The sequence below is a fragment of the Anastrepha obliqua genome, chromosome 5 (genome assembly GCF_027943255.1).
Source record: "Anastrepha obliqua isolate idAnaObli1 chromosome 5, idAnaObli1_1.0, whole genome shotgun sequence".
In the NCBI taxonomy this organism is placed as follows: Eukaryota; Metazoa; Arthropoda; class Insecta; order Diptera; family Tephritidae; genus Anastrepha; species Anastrepha obliqua.
In genome coordinates, this window is record NC_072896.1 from 13,367,011 (window position 1) to 13,388,720 (window position 21,710).

General features: G+C 39.1%; 1 protein-coding gene across 2 annotated transcripts; it reads right to left on the reverse strand.

Moving 5' to 3' along the window:
* Window positions 1-1,259: 1,259 nt before the first annotated feature.
* LOC129248521 (serine protease inhibitor 42Dd) lies at window positions 1,260-19,861 on the reverse strand. Of its 2 annotated transcripts, none has more exons than XM_054888096.1 (4): window positions 19,840-19,861; window positions 7,034-8,184; window positions 6,818-6,965; window positions 1,260-1,566 (listed from the first exon to the last, which is right to left on the reverse strand). In XM_054888096.1, the coding sequence occupies exons 2-4, from the start codon at window positions 7,985-7,987 to the stop codon at window positions 1,436-1,438; spliced, it is 1,233 nt and encodes a 410-aa protein (XP_054744071.1). In that variant the 5' UTR covers window positions 7,988-8,184; window positions 19,840-19,861; the 3' UTR covers window positions 1,260-1,435. The 2 variants fall into 2 exon arrangements, with proteins under 2 accessions (XP_054744071.1, XP_054744069.1); XM_054888094.1 differs by lacking the exon at window positions 19,840-19,861 and adding an exon at window positions 19,067-19,292.
* Window positions 19,862-21,710: the final 1,849 nt, after the last annotated feature.

The window sequence follows — 21,710 nt, forward strand, 5'->3', positions numbered from 1 at the left end:
ACCATGATTTTAAAATGGAGTATTATTATTATGGGGGAAATTAATGTGATTTATGGCCTATTTGGAGCATTTTAAATAAATTATTTTTTGAACAAACGAAAAAACGGTCAAACATATGCACAAAGGTCGTTTCAAAAGTGCGTGCAAGAATAAGAACTACTTAATTGTTTGGAATAAACCTATTTTTATTTTTCGTCTCAGTCTCCTTTTAGGTTTATATACTTCATCCAACGCTGTTCTAGTTTGTTGATCCCTTCCGATTAATAGAATTTGTCCAAGTCTTAAGAATAGCCATTCGTTTCTGCAATCACCGCCTCGTTTAAATTAAATCTTTTTCCTGCCCGTAATTCCTTCAAGTTGTGGAACAAATACTAGTCCGAGCGATCCGGGTGAGCCAAGACTGGAGAATAGGGAAGATGTGAAACGAGTTAGCACCCTATTTCCATTAATTGTGCAACCCCAACCGCTGAGGCGTGAACTGGTGCGGAAAAATCACTCGACTTCCTCCATTCAAATGAATTCCAAGCACAAAGAAAGAGGTGGATCGGCTTAAACTTGGTATGCCCTTTTCCAAGAGGTGCTACTAACTAAACATAACCTCGATACGCGCCAGTAGTGCCATCTCTCTAACTTTGAAAGGTATTTTCAAACGACCCTCGAATGTAGCTGCATCGATTCATCTTTCCTTCCTTCCGAACTTTTTTACTCATGTTAAGAAGTTTGCAAACAAGGTTGTAGAGGCTTAATAGCAGAGCAAAGTAGTGCGCCGGGTATAAAAATATGTAATTAAGTGGCAACAAAAAAGTGATAAGCGCATTCATTAGCTCGTTCGCTCTTCAAGCGAAACTAAGTTCATACAATAATTAGCTCGAATGCGATTTGTGTGCATTGTACTCAACTTTTTAGTGTTTTCCAGCAACTTTATATAAAAGGTTTATAAACTAATGTGTAAAAATACAGGACTTATTACTTTTTCCACAAAAAGTATTAGAGCTGAAAAAAAAAAACAAACAGCAGCTAAATAGAAATCGTTTGTAAAACTATAGTATAGATAATAAAAATTAATTTAAAAATTAAGTAAAAAACAAGCTAAGCCTAAAATTGTAAAATCTGAACTCTAATCATTAAATAAACATTTTCGAGACTCTTTGTTATAAAAAACCAAAAATATTGAAAAAAACAACAAACTGGAGTATTATTTTTTTCATTTTATTTACTTGGACTTACAACAACTGCTGGCTAATTAATCGTCGGCGCGCTTAACTCGTAGGTATTATAAATATTTAATTAATCTCTGACATTTCCTCCAACACAATTGATTTATGAGTATTTTAGAGCAACAAACATTATATAAATATATACATAAAAAATCTCATATTACATTACATTTAAATTGGAACAATTTTCGTGGACAAAAATAACTTAATTTTTTGTTTCAAAATTTTGTTATATGACCCACGAAATGCGTGGCTTCTCGACTTCGTATGGCAAAGTAGAAAGGGTGATCAGCACGGAAGAATTTCTTGCGGGAGTCAATCGAATTGCTGATTACAATGGGTTTGTAGACTGAAAGAAGAAAAATATTTGTGGTGGAGTAAATATAACGGTACATTAAAATACGAATGATTTGGCGAAGGGATATTAAAAATTAGCGAAGCGAATGAAACTAAAACTAGAAGCATTTAAAGAATGAGTTGAGATAAGCATACGTTTTTCATTACGGAAATCAGTCTTAAGAAACTGTTCACTGTTACGAATAATAAAATTATAAAATATAAGGAATATTTTTTTAATAGAGAAAGTTATATTAATTGGTATCATAAAACAAAAAAAAATATTTAGATAGGTAGAAGTTTAACCAGCTACAATATTCTGAACATAATTGCACCGGGTCTAACGAGGCAGCTGAAACTCTTCGTCTGCGATAGGACTAGCATAGACTACGATGACGGCATTCGGGAGTTGGAAGTTAAGGAAAGCGGTAAGCTGCCTATGAATAACGTAAACCAAACCTGTCTAGTGCAATGAACCTCACCTCCCTGGTTGTTCGACTCAGCCTGCGCTAGCGCTACTTTTGAATATTCCACTCCTAGACATACGAGGTATGACTATTTAATTGGTAATGAAACTGGCTGATATGGAAGAAATACTCATGTGCCAAATACCAACGACTATCATCTGTTTATCGTTAAGCCTATGAAGCAAATTTTGCTTCCTCAAACAAAGCAGTACAGTATTCGTTCGCATTACAGTTGTGTTTCTGTTTCGCCAGTAAAATGTTAATGAAGCTTAAAATTCTCAAGTCACACAAAACTAATTGTAATTCTGGTTTTCTTCTTAATTGGCGCGATAACCGCATACGCGATTTTGGCCGAGTTTAACAAAGTGCGCTAGTTGTTTCTTCCTCGCGCAACCGGCGCCGAATTGAAGCCAAGTCCTTCACCATCTTTTCAACGCAGATGAGGCCTTCCTCTTTCTCTGCTATCACCAGCTGGTACCGCAACGAATACTTTCACAGCGGAGCGTTTATATCCATGTTGTACAGATACATCAAATTGCATTCAAAATTATGCAAACTTATTTGAATTTCGTAGTTTTTTAATTTTTATAATGGAATGAAAAAGCTGCGAAACAAAACGCACTGGAAAACCCTCTCCCGCAGAGAGCCAAAAAAGCTCAACAGTATTATCTTCGGATACGTACTAAATCCGTGAGGGAATAAATAAGGAATAGCTTCAAATATGGAAGGTCAAGACAATTCGCCTCATTTCACATTATTTGACAAGAGATTTTTAGATTCATTAAAAAGAACAAGATTTTAATACAGCTGTTGTCAGCTAATTAGAAACGCTCCCTTTTGATAAACGCTTGATGAGCATAATATTAAACTGTTTAAATTTACCGTTATTTTTTCTCTTAAAATCATTTGCATTGCTTTTGTTACTCTATTTACTACCCAATGCGCCTAGTTTTGTAGTTGTGAAATCGAAGTACCGTTAATATTATCCAACGCAGTGCATGGGTTACTTAGTTCAAGGTAAATAAACTGAGGCGACTAATTAGAAACAGTTGTTCAATGGAAGCATATTCGGCAAGTTGTGTTATTTTAATAGTAATATAATCGACTTTTTGGTGTGTATATATTTTAAATTGGTTGTTTAAAAGCAACTAAAATATTCGTCTTCAAGATGTGTAATGGGAAAAAGCAGCAGCTGTACACCTGCCCTGCGGGCAGCAAGCAAGTCAAATGCTCAAAAAAATGGTTTTTAACGCCTTAAAGCATATCCAACTTTTTAAGATTGTTCACAATGTTCCACGTAAGAAAAGGCCCCGGAAAACTTCAGCAGAAATTGACCGCAAGATAGCACTCATCTCCAAAAAAGACCCAAAAAAGACTTCCACTGACATCCAACGGGAAATTCAGGATCAATATAATTTCGAAATATCCAAGAGGACAATTGGTCGGCGTCTGGTCGAATCTGGACTGCATGGCAGAGCAGCACGCAAGAAGCCCCTTCTAACCAAGATACAAAGGAGACGGCGAGTAGTCTTTGCGAGATCCCATTGGTCATGGACTCCAAATCAATGGAAATATATCATTTGGAGCGATGAAACTAAGATAAATCGCATAGGCCCAGATGGTAAAAGGTATGTTCGACGGCCAATCAACCAAGAATTCAATCCTCGCTACGTTTCACGGGTAGTGAAGCATTGTGGAGGATCAATCATGGTGTGGGGATGTTTCTGGTGGAATGGTGTTGGCCCAATCCATAGAATTGATGGAATTTTAAATAAGAAGAAATACGTCGATATACTAAAAAATGTAATGTTGCCGTGGGCTGAGGAAAATTTGCCTGTTATATGGAAGTTTCAACAGGATAATGATCCAAAGCACACGGCAAAGTTGACGAAACAGTTTTTCGACGAAAATTCCATCAATGTTTTGGAATGGCCATCATCCAGTTCGGACTTAAACCCAATAGAGCATCTCTGGGGTGAAGTTAAAAAAGCCGTGAGTGCCAAAAATATCGCAAATATGGATGTCCTTTTGCCGAAGTAAAAACAGCATGGCAAGCAATACCTGTGGCGCGCTGTCAGAATCTCATTACATCAATGCGCAATCGATGTGAGGCAGTGTTGAAACAAAAGGGTTATGGAACCAAATACTAACATAATCTTTATGTTGATCTGATAATACATTACTGTTTCTAATTAGTTGCCCTATCCAAATCGTGCATTTCACATGCTTTAAAAAAATATTGTATATATATATATTTAATAAAGAATTGCGATTAAATTGTTTTCCACTAGTTTTTAAGTTTATCATATGTTTAAAAAAAATTGGCAAAAAGTTATGAAAATACGTGTTTAAAAGGAAAATGGAAAATTTATTTTGAAATAAGTGTCGTTTCTAATTAGCTGTCAACAGCTGTATATTTGAATATGTAAAAGAAAAATTGGCATTCGATCTGAAGGAACTGACAGAATAAGGCTTTAAAACAGTAAAATATTCGCTTGGAGCATTTTTTAATACCCACACGTCGTATGTTTGAAACGCTCTGCCGCTAAAAGTGGCTGCGGCATCGCACAAAAATAATGCTTACATCTTACATAGAACAGTGTGGTCACAAAAGCTCACCGTGGTCGACTTAGACTACAACTTTGAGATTCACTTCAGCGGCAAAAGAGGATCCGCTGTTAAAAAATTGGATTTAAATTTCTACCAGGCATATTATCCCAATAACTCTCATTAAGCGAATCTTGCAAACTGCCTAAGAGCTGCAGTGTGCAATCTGCGCAAGTGATAAAAGGAAAGAGTAAGCAAAAGAAACACCGAATTCTTTTCAGGCAGTGAAGATGTTCTTGGTGAACTTAAAGTTCAGACATGTTTTCTTAGGTCGGGCTAGGTGAAATATCTGTCCATAATAGAGCCAATATGGACGATAAATCAAAGCATGACTTTCGCAACACGATTGCAGGAGGAGAAATGAGAAGAAGCAAGAAAAGAGAGAAAGAGGGAAAAATACTGAACGATGATTATTCACGGTTATGTTAAAGACTTTTTAATAGCGATGAAATTCATCAGGTGGATAACGAATATCTAAACCTGCTACATCTGCAAGTATAACTAAAAAGTTCCCTCGAGCGATTCCGATTCCCTCGTTGTCGGAATAATGTCCCTACTTGGAAATTGGTGCGCTTGCCCAGCACTCGCTAAATAAATGTGAAGCAAGTTGATGAAGTCAAATTTCCTTATTTCCCAAAGAAAGTACCTCTAGGGGACCTATCTAATTAGATATGTAGATCCCAGCAGATTCCGGCTATGTTCCAGTATCCAGGTACCCATATGCGCTTAATTTAAAAATATTCGGGAGGTCAGCTGTTTCCCCAACTAAAAGCAAGTTGGCCTAAAAGTAATTAGCTGAAGGTTAGCACTAAGTCAAGAGCTGCCTATTGAGTAATTTGAGGAGTGGAATGGCCTAAACATGACCTTTGATATATCAACCAGCTGTGCCCACATCGGGAAGACGTTGCATAAGACGTTGCATAAGATTGTGTCAGTCGCAGCTTAGGCAGGTGGGAGAAATGGTTGAAGTACCATTCTGGCACTTTCCAAGTAGCACTAAAGCGCCATTGTGATAACATTATGAGACCTCGAACACGCAGAAAACTACTGCCAGCCAGAGTTGTTGATGTAATGGAGAAGGTTGATGGGATTTAGGTTGACGCACTGCTCGAGTGCACCCAGTGACCTTAATCGTCTAGCTTGCCCAACCCGTACATTTACAGAGGAAGTGCTCAACAATCTTCTTCTCTGAAAGGTATCCCCATCTTCTGCAAGGGTAGTTATATGGTAAACGTAGGTTTTCCGCGTGTATGCCCATCGTCCAGTGACCGGTAAACACAGCTACGAGTTTGGAAATTGAATGGCGAGGAGTACAAAGGACTTTCTGAATCCTTCGTATATCGTATTGGAGCCACAAGGTTTTCTAAATAGATCATGAAGAAATGGAGCTCCATGTCTTCTACGCTTTCCTGAGAAATAAGTTGTGCTATGCCCCATAAATAACAGTCAGGGGGATGCTGATGACCGTGTATAAGTTCTTAGTCCCCTTCCTAGCAAGCTCATCAGCAATTTCAGTTAGCTGATCTGGGTTCCATCACACCCAGATCAGAGAAATGTTGCCTGCACACCCAAGAGATCTGATCTCCCCTTTATAGGTCTTAACGAATTTAGTACTGCACCATGGCGTCGTCAGAGCCTTAATCGCGGCTGGAGCATCGGAGAAAATGTTAATATCTCCCTCCCTCCCTAAGCATTCTGCATGCCTGCAAGATCACAAAGACTTCTACCTGGAAAACACTAGCAGCATTCGGCAGTTTGAAGGAGATAGATAAATTGGCAGATTTAGAGAAAACCCTCGCTCCGACTCCCGACTCCATCTTGGAGCCTTCAGTGAAGACATAGGTACCAGCTTCGGTACGGATTTCCCCTCGTTCCAATCCTGCCTACTTGCAAAGATTGTCCTGGCATAAACCTCAGAGAAATACGATGTTAACAGCCCAAAAATGTTGCCATGCCCCTTTGAGAGATTGCCTCCAGAGGCCAATCTGCTTTAACCTGATTTTGAGCAGCGCTGGAAATAACGTAAAAGTCGATAGAAAGTAATTGCAAAACTACAGTCAGTTGGAGCTTGCTTAGATTATAAAATGGATGAAATTGGTGGATTTTAGGAATACAGTATTAGTCTAATTACAGTAATGAGTATGTGTTAGTGTAAGAATGAATCATGCACTATACAAATTCCTCACTTACCAACACTATTGGCACCTTCAGATCCAGACTCGTTCACCTCAATGCAAACTTTATGCAGAATATCCGCAATCGTCAGCGGCACAGTGCAGTTATCACGCAACATATTTTTAAAATTTGACGCTTTGGAGAAAATCGTTGTGATGCCCAACTGAAAGCCAAAAAGCACATTTCAATAACTCGTCACAAAACACACATACACATACACAATTCTCTCACCTGTTCCAACACCCGCAGCAGGCTGCATTCAAAATCGATTTTAAACTTTGGCAAAAGCACCTGCACACTCTCCATCTGCATACGCTCCGCCAGTGTATTGAGTTCCAAAGATTGCAATTGTTTTTCAAGCGCCGGCAGACCATCGCTCCGATTGGGCAACACCACCAACATAGACAGCTCGTCATCATGCTCGTAAGGCAGCTCAATAGCACGTGCGTCCAGCTCGCGAAACTCAGCAAATTTCACGAACATATCATCGTCAAAAAGCATAGGCACCGTTACAGTTGTAGACGTCAACTGCTGCTGCCCATTAGCGGGCGGCGTCTCATCCGCGCTTAACTGAAAATCATACAACCCAGTGCGGTAAGCACTAAACGGTAAAAACCATTTGTTTTGAAAATGCACAGCTGCCAACACGACAGCCGCCGATGCTGCTTCAGGCATTGTGACAGTGGATAACAGAGAGTCGCTAATGTGCCACGAGTAGCCTTTGGCTACTTTCGCCAAATCCTCGTCGAGTTGCGCGCGCAATTTCGCTATGTTACCTAGATCCCGTTGCACCATTGTGGTGTGGAAATATTTTTGAGCAATTTTTCGAAATTCATCACCGATTTCAATCTGCTCTGACAACAACAATTCACTACACAATTGCATGTGCGTATCGGCTGCAATGTCGGTGCTCAGCTGTAGTTCCGTCGCATAGTGATTGGCCATTTTGGCATTGCTTGCAAAGCGTTTGAGCTGCAGCACTCGATGTAGCTCCTCTGCGGTGCTGCCATCACTGCCAAGATAGAGTAGCGTGAGCAATGCTTCCAGCTGCAGCGGTGATATGATAACATTCTCATTGCTGTGCGTGGCCACAATGACGCGTAGCATTTCGTGACCGAAGTGTGAGTCTTCAACATTTATGGCGCCGTTGCCATTCGCCGAACTGTCGCTGCTATTGCTGGCCATTTAATTCGCTTTCGCTTTTGCTCTTGCTTTTGCTTTTGTTTTTGCTTTTGCTTTGTTTTGTTTTGATTGACGCGCGCGAGCGTGGGTGCGACGGCGTATGCGTTGTGTTCGTCTTGTGGTTGGCGATGTGCCGGAAAAGTTATAATCGCGCTGCAGTAATCAGTGGTGAGGACGTATGTATGTGCGTGTGGATGTAGCTGTGAGATTACAAAATGCGGCACTAAATTAGCAAACAGACTACAGTAAGCTGGAGCATAGATAAATACAAGTGCATGTATGTATGTATGTATGTATGGGTGTATGTGAAAGTAAGTGAGGTAATGTAGATGCCTATGTACGTGCATATATACACACATACATAAGTGGGTTAGACGATTATGAAAAATTGCAGCTGTTTATCAAAACTGTCAGTGCGAGCAAAGAAAACAAGAAACTGTGACGTAGTTCTTTTTAATGCAAGCATAAGTGGTTCGCCATTATCTAATGATGACTTTATCCCTCGGAAGAAAATCTCTCTGGATTAAGTGCTTATTTTCTTAAGGCGATACTGATGGGCAACTCCTAAGTCACTGTGACAGAGTGCACTTCTTACATCGAATTGCCGCTTCAGAGATATTGTGCAAGGGTTTTGCATTATTTGTAGGTACAGGGTGGCTGATGAAAGCCGCTACCAAAAAAAATTGAATAATTTTTTTTCTTTTTAAGTTATCTGTTCCATTTTTGTTTTAATTTGCAGATTGATCTTTAAAATTTATTAAAATGGATAACTGGGACACGTAAACAAGAATTTGGATAGTCCGCCGCTATCACGCACTGGAGTCCGTAGTTTTGGTACAGAGAGAGTACATGCGGATGTTTGGCGGCGATCCCCGAGCAGTTGGACCATAATGAGACTGGTGAATAATTTTGCTGAGCAAGGAACAGTCGCAAGAAGGCCTTATCATCGAAACCCACCAGTTCGGACGGAGGAAACGATCGCTACTGTAGCTGCAGCTATACAAAGCAATCCAAGGGTTTCAACAAGAAGCTTATCTGCTCAACTTGGTGTCAGCCGACAGTCTTTGCAAACAATAATGCACAAAGATTTAGACTTATTTCCCTACAAAATTCAAATGGTTAACAAACTGAATGCAGCAGACTTGCCGATTCGCTTGGAATTTTGCCAGAAGATCCTGCAAATGGTGGAAGAAGACCAAAACATGTTAAACTGCCTTTTCATGTCTGATGAGGCCCATTTCGATTTAAACGGCAATGTGAACAAACAAAATTGTCGAATATGGAGTACTTCTAACCCACAGATACTCCACGAGACGGAATTGCATCCTCTTCGCGTGACAGTGTGGTGTGCGGTTTCTTCACGCTGTATTGTCGGGCCTTATTTTTTTGAAGAAAATGGTCACACCGTTACGGTTACTGGAGACCGTTATTTGAAAATGCTGAAAGAATTTTTCTATCCAGAACTACGCCGAAAGAGAATTCCTTTCAACTCTGTGTGGTTTCAACAAGATGGGGCAACGTCTCACATAGCCCAGACTGTTATGACAGAGTTGCGACGAAAATTTCCCAATAAACTGATTTCAAGAAACTCCGAATTTCGTTGGCCCCCCAGGTCGCCTGACCTTACTGCACCTGACTGTTTCTTGTGGGGTTTATGTAAACAAGAAGTTTATAAAACAAAGCCAACAAATTTGGATGAACTAAAACAATCCATTCGGACAACAATTGCGGCTATTCCTGTCGCAACTCTCAAAGCAGCAATGAACAACTTTTTACTAAGATGCCGCACTTGTGTCAACGAGCATGGGGGGCATTTAAATTCAATTATTTTTAAAACTATTATAGTTAAGCTACATTTAATAAAATTTAATGACCTTCAACTTGAAAAAAAAATAAATGAATTCCATACACTAAAAAAAAAGTTATTTGAGTTTCTTAATGTAGCAACCACCCTGTATTTTGTGCGGAGATGTTTAGTTTACTGATCCAGCGACTTTTTTTGAGCAAAAAGAGGCAGCAAATGATCTAATTGCAGTCGAAGATCCACTTATTTGTTAGATGCACGAGCTAAGGCTTACAACGACAAATGGCTTACACGAAAGCACTACTTAATCCATTGGTTGACCTGTGTTATTTACTTGTTTTTCTTTCGCGCAATAACGAACCAACGGATTGATATGATTTTCTGCATAGACATAGTATTTTGGCCGGCAAGTGACATAGGCTACTTTTTATCCGATAAGCGCATACGAGGTGTGTTAAAAAAATAAGACGAATTTTGAAATTTCGCGGGCTACGTACATTGGACTTTCGATTATTATGTTTTTTTTTATGTTGGTACACTCACCTCGAGACGGCAACCATGAGTGCATTTAGGTTAAATGAAGCGGGTCGCTGGAGAGAAAAAACTTATGGTTATGCTAGTCTATTATTGACAAACTCAGTTAATCTCGGTGAGAACTGACTACATCGTCCCGTTGAAAAATCTGTACGTCTCCCTAATACCAGCAGTGTCTTTCAGGCGGAAGTACTGGCATTTGGAGAAGCTTGTAGGCTACTAATCACAGATTTCTCTTTTATGGGCAATATAGCTATTCTTTCGGATAGCCAAGCTGCAATCCAGGCACTGAATTTGGCTACAAAAACCTCTAAGGTGGTGGAGCAAAGTAGTAATAGTCTTTACACCTTGAGTGAAAACCATAAAATAACCTTAATTTGGGTCCCGGGACACCTGAACATTGAAGGTAACGAAAAAGCAGATGAACTGGCAAGAGGGGAATCTGCCATGAATAGCGTTCTTGCAGTACCGGTATTCACACCATTAGGTGCAGTCAAGAATGCAATTTCCCTAAAATACCTTCGAATCGCTGATTGTAGATGGAGAGACCAGACGAAATGCAAAATCAGCATGACGTTATGGCGCACCTACAAACTTAAGCAATCGTCGACATTGATAAACGTAAAACGACGGCATGACTGGAGACTAACGGCAGTTATAACTGGCTTTTGGTCTATCGGAGAACAAGCCACTAAAATGGGCATCCCTCACAACATATACTGTCACAGTTGTAAACAACCGGAGAAAAAGAAAACAGTCTTCCGTTTCCTCTGTGAGTGCCCTGCCCTATGGAAGGGCAGAATGTTAACCCTGGGCAAACTGCTCTTCGAGAGTCTCGAGCAACTGTCAGGTTGTCATAAGGTTCCTAAACCGCACGGACTGTATATAGTCTGGCTGTAAATAACTGTTAAACAAGTTGGTAACAAGGAAGTGGCAACAAAGTGGTACGGAAGTGCTAGTTGGATTCTGGATGAATCACCACTCTACCCAACAACCAACCAACACTCGTCTCGAAGATATGTTCATGGTTCTCATGTTTAGTTTGTTTGTGAGAGGCATGAATAAGACAAGTGTCTTGCATGTTGGACGATTTTGTGCTATCGAAAAAAATTGACCAAAGAAGTTGCATCAAATTTTGTGTAAAAAATGGAATTAAGTGCTCAAAAAGACTTATAATGGTGGCCCGCGAAATTTTTGAAAACACCTCGTACACAATGTCCGTGGATATATTTTTAGCTGCGCTCTTTTGACGCAAAGCAATACAGAGTATCTAAGACATCGCTCATTTGCTAAAAACAAAGGGATCCCCCGGATATAATCTCGTCACAGAAAAGATACTTAAACAACTGCCAAATGAAGGAATATCTTTTTTCACGCATATATCCAACACTGATGCTTTCCATTTCAATTCAACCGGGCTATTCGGGCCATGTTCTTCGATTTCGATGTAACTGAAATATGTTGCTCTCTGGTCAAAATAATGAGACACGTATTTTTTTGTTCACCCGAAAAAAATTTTGTTCAAGAGTTATCGGCAATTTTGTTTTTCGGCTCAAACTCGATTTTTTTTAATTATATAAGAAAAACATTTTTTTAAATGCCCATAACTGAGTCAAAAATGAACCGATTTTAATAATTCTGGGTTCAAAATGATCGTAAATTACACGAGCGATTTCATGTAGAAATAATTGCAAAAAAGTAGTTGAAAATATTTTATTTAGCAAAAAAGAAAAAAAATTGAAATTTTTTCGAAATTCAATATTTCAAAAAGTGTATTTTTTTTATAACTTTTTCCAAATCAAAAGGACATCTCAAACTTTAATTGAGCTGAATGCCTAGTAGCTAAAATGAGTTGTTTTTGAGTAATGAATTTTTGAGTAAAAACCCTGTTTCGCACTTTTTGTTTTTTGCAAAATAAAAAATTTTGGCATCGAACAGGTAAACATACTCGCAAATAGCATTCATAAAGTTTTTGAGCAGAAAAAGCTGCATTTCTTAACAAATCCCAAGCCTCTGACCGCGTTTGGCATGACGTATTGCTATGCAAAATAAAAGACGCTCTACCCATAAATTATTGCACTTTTATCAAGTCCTACCTCAAAGACCAACATTTCCTTGTCAAGCAAAACGAAGAACACACTGAACTCTGGGAAAGTTTGGCTGGTGTACCCCAGGGCAGTATAATGGGCCCAATCCTATACTTGTTCTACACCCACGATTTACTGGTCACTGAAGAAGAACTTTTGCAGATGAAACCGCTGTTCTCGCAATTGGCTATAACCCCCAGGAGGCTTCACTTAAACTCCAAAATCAGTTAAAATAACTATTACCCTCAATCGAATCATTTGTCCTCCCGTGAAACTCAATGGTGTAATCACAGTAATCTTACATCGACAGTAAGCTTACATGGAACACACTTGGAATCAAAATCCGAAATCTGTACTGGTTACTTAATCGAAATTCTCATGCTTGTCTCAAAAGCAAACTTTCACTCTACAAAGCCTCGAGTACACGGTGCACGGGCATCAGCTGTCTGCTAATTGGCTAAATGACATTCCAGTATTGTTTGCAAGAGCGCGGAAGCATTTTGCCAAGAGTAAGCACGGAAAAGAAAATCAGTAATAGATTTTAATAGTATGATTTCATTTTATTCGGCTGGAAAATCACAATCAGCGATTGTTCTTGAGCTCGAGCACCTTAAAGTAAACCAAGTTTTTATTTATAGCAGCACTATTATTCTTATTATTAGAAGGCCTTTACGCACTGCGACCAGAGCTGATCTATTGTGAAAGGCCTATTTTGTAACCCTAGAGTTTTAAGCTTTTTAAAAATTTTAGCAAAATTTTGGGTTTGTTGTTCCAAAGATTGCATGGAGATGCTACGATATCACCAATGTGATGAAGTCTCTGTCTGCCCAGCGCAAGACATTCACAAAGCACATCTTCTGAGCTTTCTATGTCCATTTCGCAAAAGCGGCAGACATTGGTCTCAGATATACCAATATTATTTAGATGATACCTCAGGCTGCAGTGACCTGTAAGATATCCTGTTCAAAGACGCTAATCTACTCTATTTAGTGAGAGAAGTTTGTCAGATATTCCTTTGTTGGGACTTAGGAATAGTTTGGCTTGACGCTGACCGGCACAATTTAGCCAGTGTGCAGCAAGTTTTCTTTCTTCCCATTTGCTAAGGAAATCATTAATGTGGCCTTTTGTGAGTTCACAGAAAGGCTCAGGACCAGTAAGTTGCATATTTGCTCCTTCTTTTGCAAGGTCATCAGTAATTTCATTTCCCTCATGTCCTTCATGTTCCGGAATCCAGCGTAGTGTTACTATGTTGAGGTTCCCTAACGTGTTGAGAAGGTTAAGGCAATCATTTACCAATTTAGAGGCGATAGTTGTTGATAGAAGGGCTTTTAGAGCCGCTTGGCTATCTGAAAGTATGTAGATGTGAGTACCTCTCATTTTCCTGCTAAGGTATTCTCTCACACATATTTCAATGGCATGTATTTCTGCCTGGAATATTGTTGGGTAGAATCCCATCGGAATCGATTTTTTGAATTTGGGCCCTTTGATTCCTGCCCCTGTTCTACCATTTTCCAATTTGGACCCATCAGTAAACCATAGCTGAGAGCCAGGTTTGAAAGTGATAGAATTAATTCTCCAGTCTGTGCGTTCATTAATTATAACTTGAAAGTTCGTGAAGAGTATTGGTTTGGGTGATAGTATATCATCCCTATGAAGAATGGGACTATGTAGAAAGTCTTCTAAGATCTTTAAATGTCCTTTCATATCCCCACTTTTAAGTTCAGATATACCTTTTAATCTTAAGGCACTCGAGCGAGCTTCCCTTTCAGTCAAGATTGGAAGCGGTGGTATGTTCAGGAGCACACCCAATGCATCCGTGGGGCATGTTTTCATAGCCCCTGTAAGCACCATCGTAGCATCGCGAAACGCCATGAAGGTGGTCATTAAAAGACTGCAACGTCATGTGAAATGGTGCAAAAAGTGAAGAAGCGACTAAAGCAAAATCCCCGACGAAGTGCCAATCAAATGGGAAAGATCTGAAAACATCTGACCGTAGCATCCACCGCGTACTGAGAAATGATCTCAAAGGCAAGCCTAACAAGATCCAAAAGGCGCATGATCTCACACCAAAGCAGCAACAAGTCAGACTTGAGAGAGCGGAGGAGTTGCTTCGCTTGGCCGAAAGCGGTAAATCTCCGAATATTATTTTTTCTGACGAGAAAATTTTTCAGATTGAGCAATTGTTAACTCCCAAAACGATAGGGTTTGTTTGACTGACCGTTCATACGAGAATTTGAGCCATCGCTTGGCCACCAGGAGGCAGCACCCGCTACAGGTAGTGGTTTGGGCCATTGTAACCGCAGATGGGCGTTCTTTAATCGTCTTCATCGAACCTGGCGTCAAAATAAGTGATAAATATTATCGGAAAAGTATTCTGGACGTTGCTTTAAAGCCGTGGGCAGACAAACATTTTGGTGTTAGACCATGGATGTTTCAACAGGACTTGGCACCGTCTCACAAAGCTAGAGTGGGCCAAGAATGGTGAAGAAATAAAGTGCCGAACTTCATAACATCCATACAATGGCTCTCAAATTCACGAGACGCGAATCCGATGTATTATTTTCTCTTTGGGCCATTTTGTAGACCAGGGCTGAGCTAAAAGATTCACCAGTCTCGAGGCGCTGAAAAAAACCATTGTCCGCGAGTAGTCCAAAACACTTGCAAGTCACATTCGGGCAGCTTGCGATTCGTTGCTGGACCGTCTCAAGACCATATTCAAGGCAAAAGGTAGTCATATCGAGCAAAAGTAAATTAATTCTTGATTTTGTATTATTTTTATACATTTTTCACTTTCAATTGAATAAAAGTAATTTTCCAAATTAAATTTATGGCCTTTTTAATTGGTTACACTTCGAGTGCTGGACCCTGTATAGAGAATGAATGGAGCCGAGTTTGGGTATCAAAACCATTTCTGCTCCTCGGCATAGACTTCATTCAGTTCAATACATTTAACATAGAAGACCTCCAATATTTGGTACCTTTTAAAACAAAAAAATATTTATCAAAGTCTTCCAAATAAACCTCTACTTCGGTGAAGACCTTAACATTCGACATAAATATTTTCCTTGGAAGAATCGCTCCATATTTAGAAAGGCTCGCACAATTTTTGCAATTTAACCATCGCCAAGCCTAGCACCGAATCATCCTCACGATTTTGTTTTTGGTTCGAAAAGTGAGGAAACGCTTAACTAAACGCGCGGTTACCTTTTTCATACCCAAATATTCATGCAAGTTGTTATTGTCGCATTCACTGGGTATGTCTATGGTATCTGCTACTCCATGCGACTATAAATTTTGATTTTGTAAACCGAACTTTTGAACTTTTTCGATATTTTTCATGTTATTTTAGTGACGAGGAGGTTGAGTCTTCGTCTTTCGAGGGCTAAACATTCGCAGAGAATGTGCTCTGGCGTTTCATCGCTGAGCTCGAAAAAACTACAGACGCTTGTTTTACATATACATACTAGTCATAATATCCTGAAAGACTACAGTGTCCCGTAAAGTATCCAGTGAGAGTTCGTTAGTTCTCTCTAGCCAGGTTCAGAAGCATACTTGATGCTCTTCTAAAATGAATAATAAATTATTTTGACTGCCTCTGTCCTGGAATATCCTGTGTCGTATGAGCTCCATTCCTTCTCAGCCATAATTTCCTTTATGTGGGATTGGTAAGGCCGCGAAATGGGTCTGGTTCATTGTGCTTTGATGTTGGGCCTGTTCTTACCTCTCATGATCTTCGTTTCTGAGTACATAGTCTGGCGAGACGGTATGCCTTGGTATTAAGCATAGTGAGGTATTCCTAATGAGTTTAGTTGTTATTAACTGAAACTACAATGGACCTAAGACTGCCGGACTGTCTGTTCAAATACAGATGTCATTCGAAGTAGTGCTAGAAAGCATGAGGAAGACGGTGGTTTCCTGCCTCGAATTGAAATGGTAACCAAGGCATTACCGCTTATTTCCAAACCATTGCAATTTCCTGTTCAATGGGCAATCACAATGATAATCAGAAAAGCTCACCACCAGCATACTAAAGTGCAGGATTAAACTTAGAAAACCCATTTTATTCGCATGGTCTACATATTTTAGTTTCCTATGATAGAAAATCCACCGATTTATTCATTTACACCTTAGATAGGGATCAACTGAGTGGCAGCCCGGCACAAACTCACATCGCTAAGGCGGCGCCGTTAAATCTTTTTATAATTAACACTTTTTATCCATCAGCGAGATTACTTAGAATATCAATTCACAAATATTAATGGGTTTTGAAAATCTTCCACTCATTTTCCAAACGAATTTCAAATGCCTGTACATATTTATGCTTTTATATACGAGCACATACATACATAAATATATATTTGTTTCTTTATATGTATATAGCACAATTTCATTGGCATCAAATGTTGCAATATTTAATACTAGCAAATAGTTTTATTAATATGCAACCAAGAAATTTTTTATGCACACATCAACGAGAGATATATACGGCTGTGTTCATATTATTAGTACTACGATTCAAATCGTAGAATCCCAAAAGCATGGCTTTCTTAAGTTAAGAATGACCTGCAAGAAAGATAGATTTTCCAGGTTTGTTCTTTACCTATGGTGAAAAATAAAATCGTTAGGGGAACTTTGGCTGCCACATCACTTGGGAGATTTAGCCGAAATCTGCACGATTATTTCACTATGCCTCCGTTTATCCAGCCGAAGCTGCAGCGATCTTTCATGGTATTACCTTCGCTGAAAACTCGTTACCGAAAGCAGTAATTTGCTCGGATAGCAAATCAGTAATTTGCTCGGTAATGAACACAATGAACAAGACGCACATCATCTCCTGTATCCGGAGCAAATTATTAAAAAATAGCGACCGCATAAAACTTATGTGGGTTCCAGGCCATGCAGGCATAATAGGGAACAATCTAGCGGACGAACGGGCTAAACTCGCTAGGAAAGAACCACTAATAACTTTCGACTATATTTCGAAAAAAGACGCATACAAATTTATATGCGAGTATCACAAGTACTATAATGCACAAATGGTCAATTGGGGATCCTCTTCCCATCATTATATCGTAAATAATCCAAACAGGATAAAACCAAACTACCCATTAAATTGCCGTTGCAACGATATCAAATCATTTGTCCGCCTTCGTCTAGGGCACACAATCGCCACACATTCATACGTTTTTAATGGTTCCACCCCTCCATGCTGCCAACACTGTCATTCACCATCTTTAACGGTCTGCCACATACTCGACGACTGCCCACATTTTGAACAAATGAGGAAAAGTATCTTCCGAAACCAAAGACCTCTACACTGTTAAGAACTACTTCCTCAGAAAATATATCAAAAATGTCAGAATTTCCAGTTAAATCAGGATTGAAAAAATTGATTTGATGTTTGCTCCTCTAGCATATAGTTACTATATTTTTACCATAGTCTTAATTAATTAAGTTTTCTAGTCTCCTTTTACATGTAAGACCTTTAAGCTAACTATCTGTTACTTTTACATCAACGAGCCGAAGGTCCTGGCAGCCAGTGCTCCTTTTTTTACGTGTAAGAATAATGGTATTATTATTTCACGTCTGTAAATAAATAAATAAATTTCACATGTATTCACACACACACGTCCAATCAGTCTTTGTACAAATGGCAACAAAGTGCCATTGGTTGATGTTTTTCGTATATCACCAACACAATCTCAGTTTTTTCTAAACGCATCCCAAGTGACGTCAGCCCATCAGTTGGTTCTGTTAAATTTCCTCAGAGCCGAATAACGGTCTGCTAAAGAGCACACCTCTAAAAATCTTTTCACCATGAAGAACTTCGTTTCTCTTTGCGCTCTATCACATCCCGCTTCATATAAACTTCGCTCACATTCAACTGCTTCCTCAATCCACTGAACACTGCAGATTAAAAATATTATTAATATGAACGCAACTGTATATTTATGGAGGTGTGTTTTTCTATTTTAATAGATTCGAATGAATGTAAAGCATAAAATGCTCGAGTTTTTGTGTTTAGGACTGTGTTGATTTTGCTTGCAGAATAGAATTAATTGTGTATGACCACAAAATTATACATTTGTATTATTGCATAGTCACAAAATGCGCGTGTGTATATAACAAAGCGTATAAATACATTTATAAATTATTTTTAAGCATGATGATTTTTCGGCAGGAAAAGAGCTACCAGAAACGTTCCCGTACGTCACAATCGAAGGCACTTCACTCAGAATTCATTTGATGCACTGCCAAAGCTCACTTCAATTCAATTTGGTTTGTTTAACGTTGGTTTTTTTGTTTTTTGCTGTTGTTTTTGCTTCAATTTTGTTATGGATAATTGAGAGCAACTAAAATAACAACAACACGCTGCAGAAATCATTACATCACTTCTTCTTTAAGTCAATTCTTCTGTACAAAAGTGCTCTTGATATTTTTAATTTTTGTTGTATTTGTTTTTTTGTTGTTTTTTTTTTTGTTTTTACTTTTGCTATTTTCCTCCACACTTCGAGTAAACTTAATCCTTCGTTAAATTATTCCCCTTTGCAGCGACTTAATTCTCACTTAATCCACCTACGTATGTGTGTATGTATGTACATGCATATCCACGTAAATCCCCTTTACAAAAACAATGCACCAAAAACTTATTGATACCTCTTTCTCAATTCACTTGTTGTCAGAACAGCCGCTTCTTGTGTTTTTTTTTTTTTGTTTGTTTTTGACGCGCCAGCGAGTTTTTCTTAACAATTCTAAAATTGTTTAATATTCATTTAGCGCTGTAAATACACGTCTGAAAACACTTTCGTTGCCGATACCGTTCCGCTGACGACTGATCAAGCCAATAGATCGCCGCCGCTCGATAAATATTCAACTCTTGTGTTGTTTGCTCACAAATTAAAATTTTCCGACAATTTTTCGCATTTTCTACAACATTTTCTCTAATATATAATTTCCCCTGCTCACATTCAATGTTTCTATTGCTATTTTTATTATGAATGGTCATAGCTTTAGTGCATACATACACACATACATACGAGTACAATATGCAGCTAGAGATATACGAATCAGTGACCCGATCGTATCGTTATGCTCAGAGTGAGCGAGCAATCGGTCTTGTTCTTTCAATTGCTGGCACAGTGGCCAGTCGACTAGCAACAACATGTGTCACATTGTTTTATGGAGCAAATGCACAGACGTCGGCTATGTATGTAATAAATATAGTTCTTATGTAGAATATTGAGTGTTCAATTAAATGCCAAGCTAGGTGGTTTTTGTTGATATTGTCCATCTTAATGAGTGTGTGGATGATGAAAAAATGAGTGTCAACACGATCTAATTGATCGCGCGTTATATACCCTCTCATAGATGAACATAAAAATTATTGCATATGTATGTATATATGTATATGTAATAAATAGAGCAAATACCTCGTAGTTGCGTGGAGCCTTGCAGTTTTATGTCCCCTTCGAATGTTTGATGGTTTCTAATAGAAACAGTTTACTGTCATTGAGATCGAATCCACAGTCTTACCACTAATCGCGAAAAAAATTCAAAAGGTGTGGCCAATATCGGAAATTGAAAGAATCAAGTGATTGGCTGACTTCACCGGGGTCATGACAGCGGTTTGTTAACGAAAAAACCGAGATTGTATTGATGATATACGAAAAAAATCAACACTGCTCCCACTTATGTGGTTTCGTTGCCGTCTGTACAATGACTGATTGGACGACTGTGTGAATACGTGTGAAATGAGCATGCAAAATTCGGCCGCCGAGTACGCGATGATGTGGTAAATCCATGGTGAAAAATGTTTACAAGTGTGGCCAATATCAGAACCGTTAACCGGCTGTCAGCGAATTTAACAGAAACAGTTGATGGGCTATTTTCCCTGCAATGAATCGGAGTTTTTACGAAAAAACTAAGAATGTGTTAGTTATATACGAAAAAATTAACCCACTGTCCCTTCGTTACTATCTAAACCACGACCGATTGGACGAGAGTGGGATATGATCGTGCAGAATTCGGCTGGCGAATCACTGCCGTAACGTTCGCCTAAAAATTTGATTTTTCACCATATTTATTGGCCACACCTAGTAATCTATCATTCTTGTGGTGAATTTATTATCCTTGCCGGTGACTTAGCAGCCGAAGTTACTCGCTAATTTCATTTTTGACCATAGCTCAAGGCCACGCCTGATAATCTATCATCTTTGTTACAACCGACATGCCGCGAACAAGTACGCTCTTGTACCCCGCAGACAAATAAGGTTAGTTAAGTTAAGTTTCTGACCAATTCTGACCTCTAATTCATGTCTTTAACTAGTATTTAGAGTTGTCAAGAGAATTTATGAAGCCGAAGCTTACAGATCGTACTCATGATGCAATTTCGAGAGTTTTTGTAAATGGTCCGCAATATCCCTCAATTCCGGGAAGAGCGCGGAGCCAAAGCAGTTTAGAGGCGATTAGCAAGATTTTATAAATTGCGCAAAGGGTAGTAAAGGATACCTTTAACATTGCCTTTGTTGTACGAGGGGTGTTCAATAAGTACCCGTGTTAGAAATGAAGTCACCATTTTTTCCAAAAAAAATATTTTATTTCTCAACATAGCCCCCTATCCTGTCTTGAGAATGACGACACTGCAGAGCATTTTCTCTGTAGCTGTCCTGCATTTTCCAGAATCAGACTTAGGATATTGGGTTGCGATACATTGAGTATGGACAAAGTTCATACTCTCCCTCTACCGGATCTCTTAAAATTCATCAATGAATCCAAGAGATTGGTGGAAGAGTGACCTAAACTAATTTATCCGTTTTTACCATCCACCTTTTTATCTTTCCTATCTCTATTCTTTCTACTGATTTCTATCCGGGTGTAGTATAATGGTCTACCGACTGAGTGCTTGGACTTGTCCCCCCACAAATCTAATAATATATAATCTAATATAGGCCGCTTTTAGAAAGCTACACTTCTACCAACGCTCCGGCCATTTCTTAACCACTCCAAAAAATAAAATTTGTCAAACTCACCAAAATACGTCTCTATCTCGGTGATGACTTCCTCGTTTGAACTAAATTTTTTTCCCGCGAACCATCATCTTCAGATCGGGTGAGTACGGGGGTGCGGCAGCAATTTATGCAGTTTGGCGGCGACAACTCCGGATGAATGTGCTGGTGCATTATCATGGTGAAACAGCCCTTCTTCTTCGCCAAATGTGGCCGTGTCTCCTTCAATTTTGTGTGAAAGCGGTCCAATAACTCTCTGTAGTATTGTCCAGTGATCGTTCTGCCTTTTTCTTAAA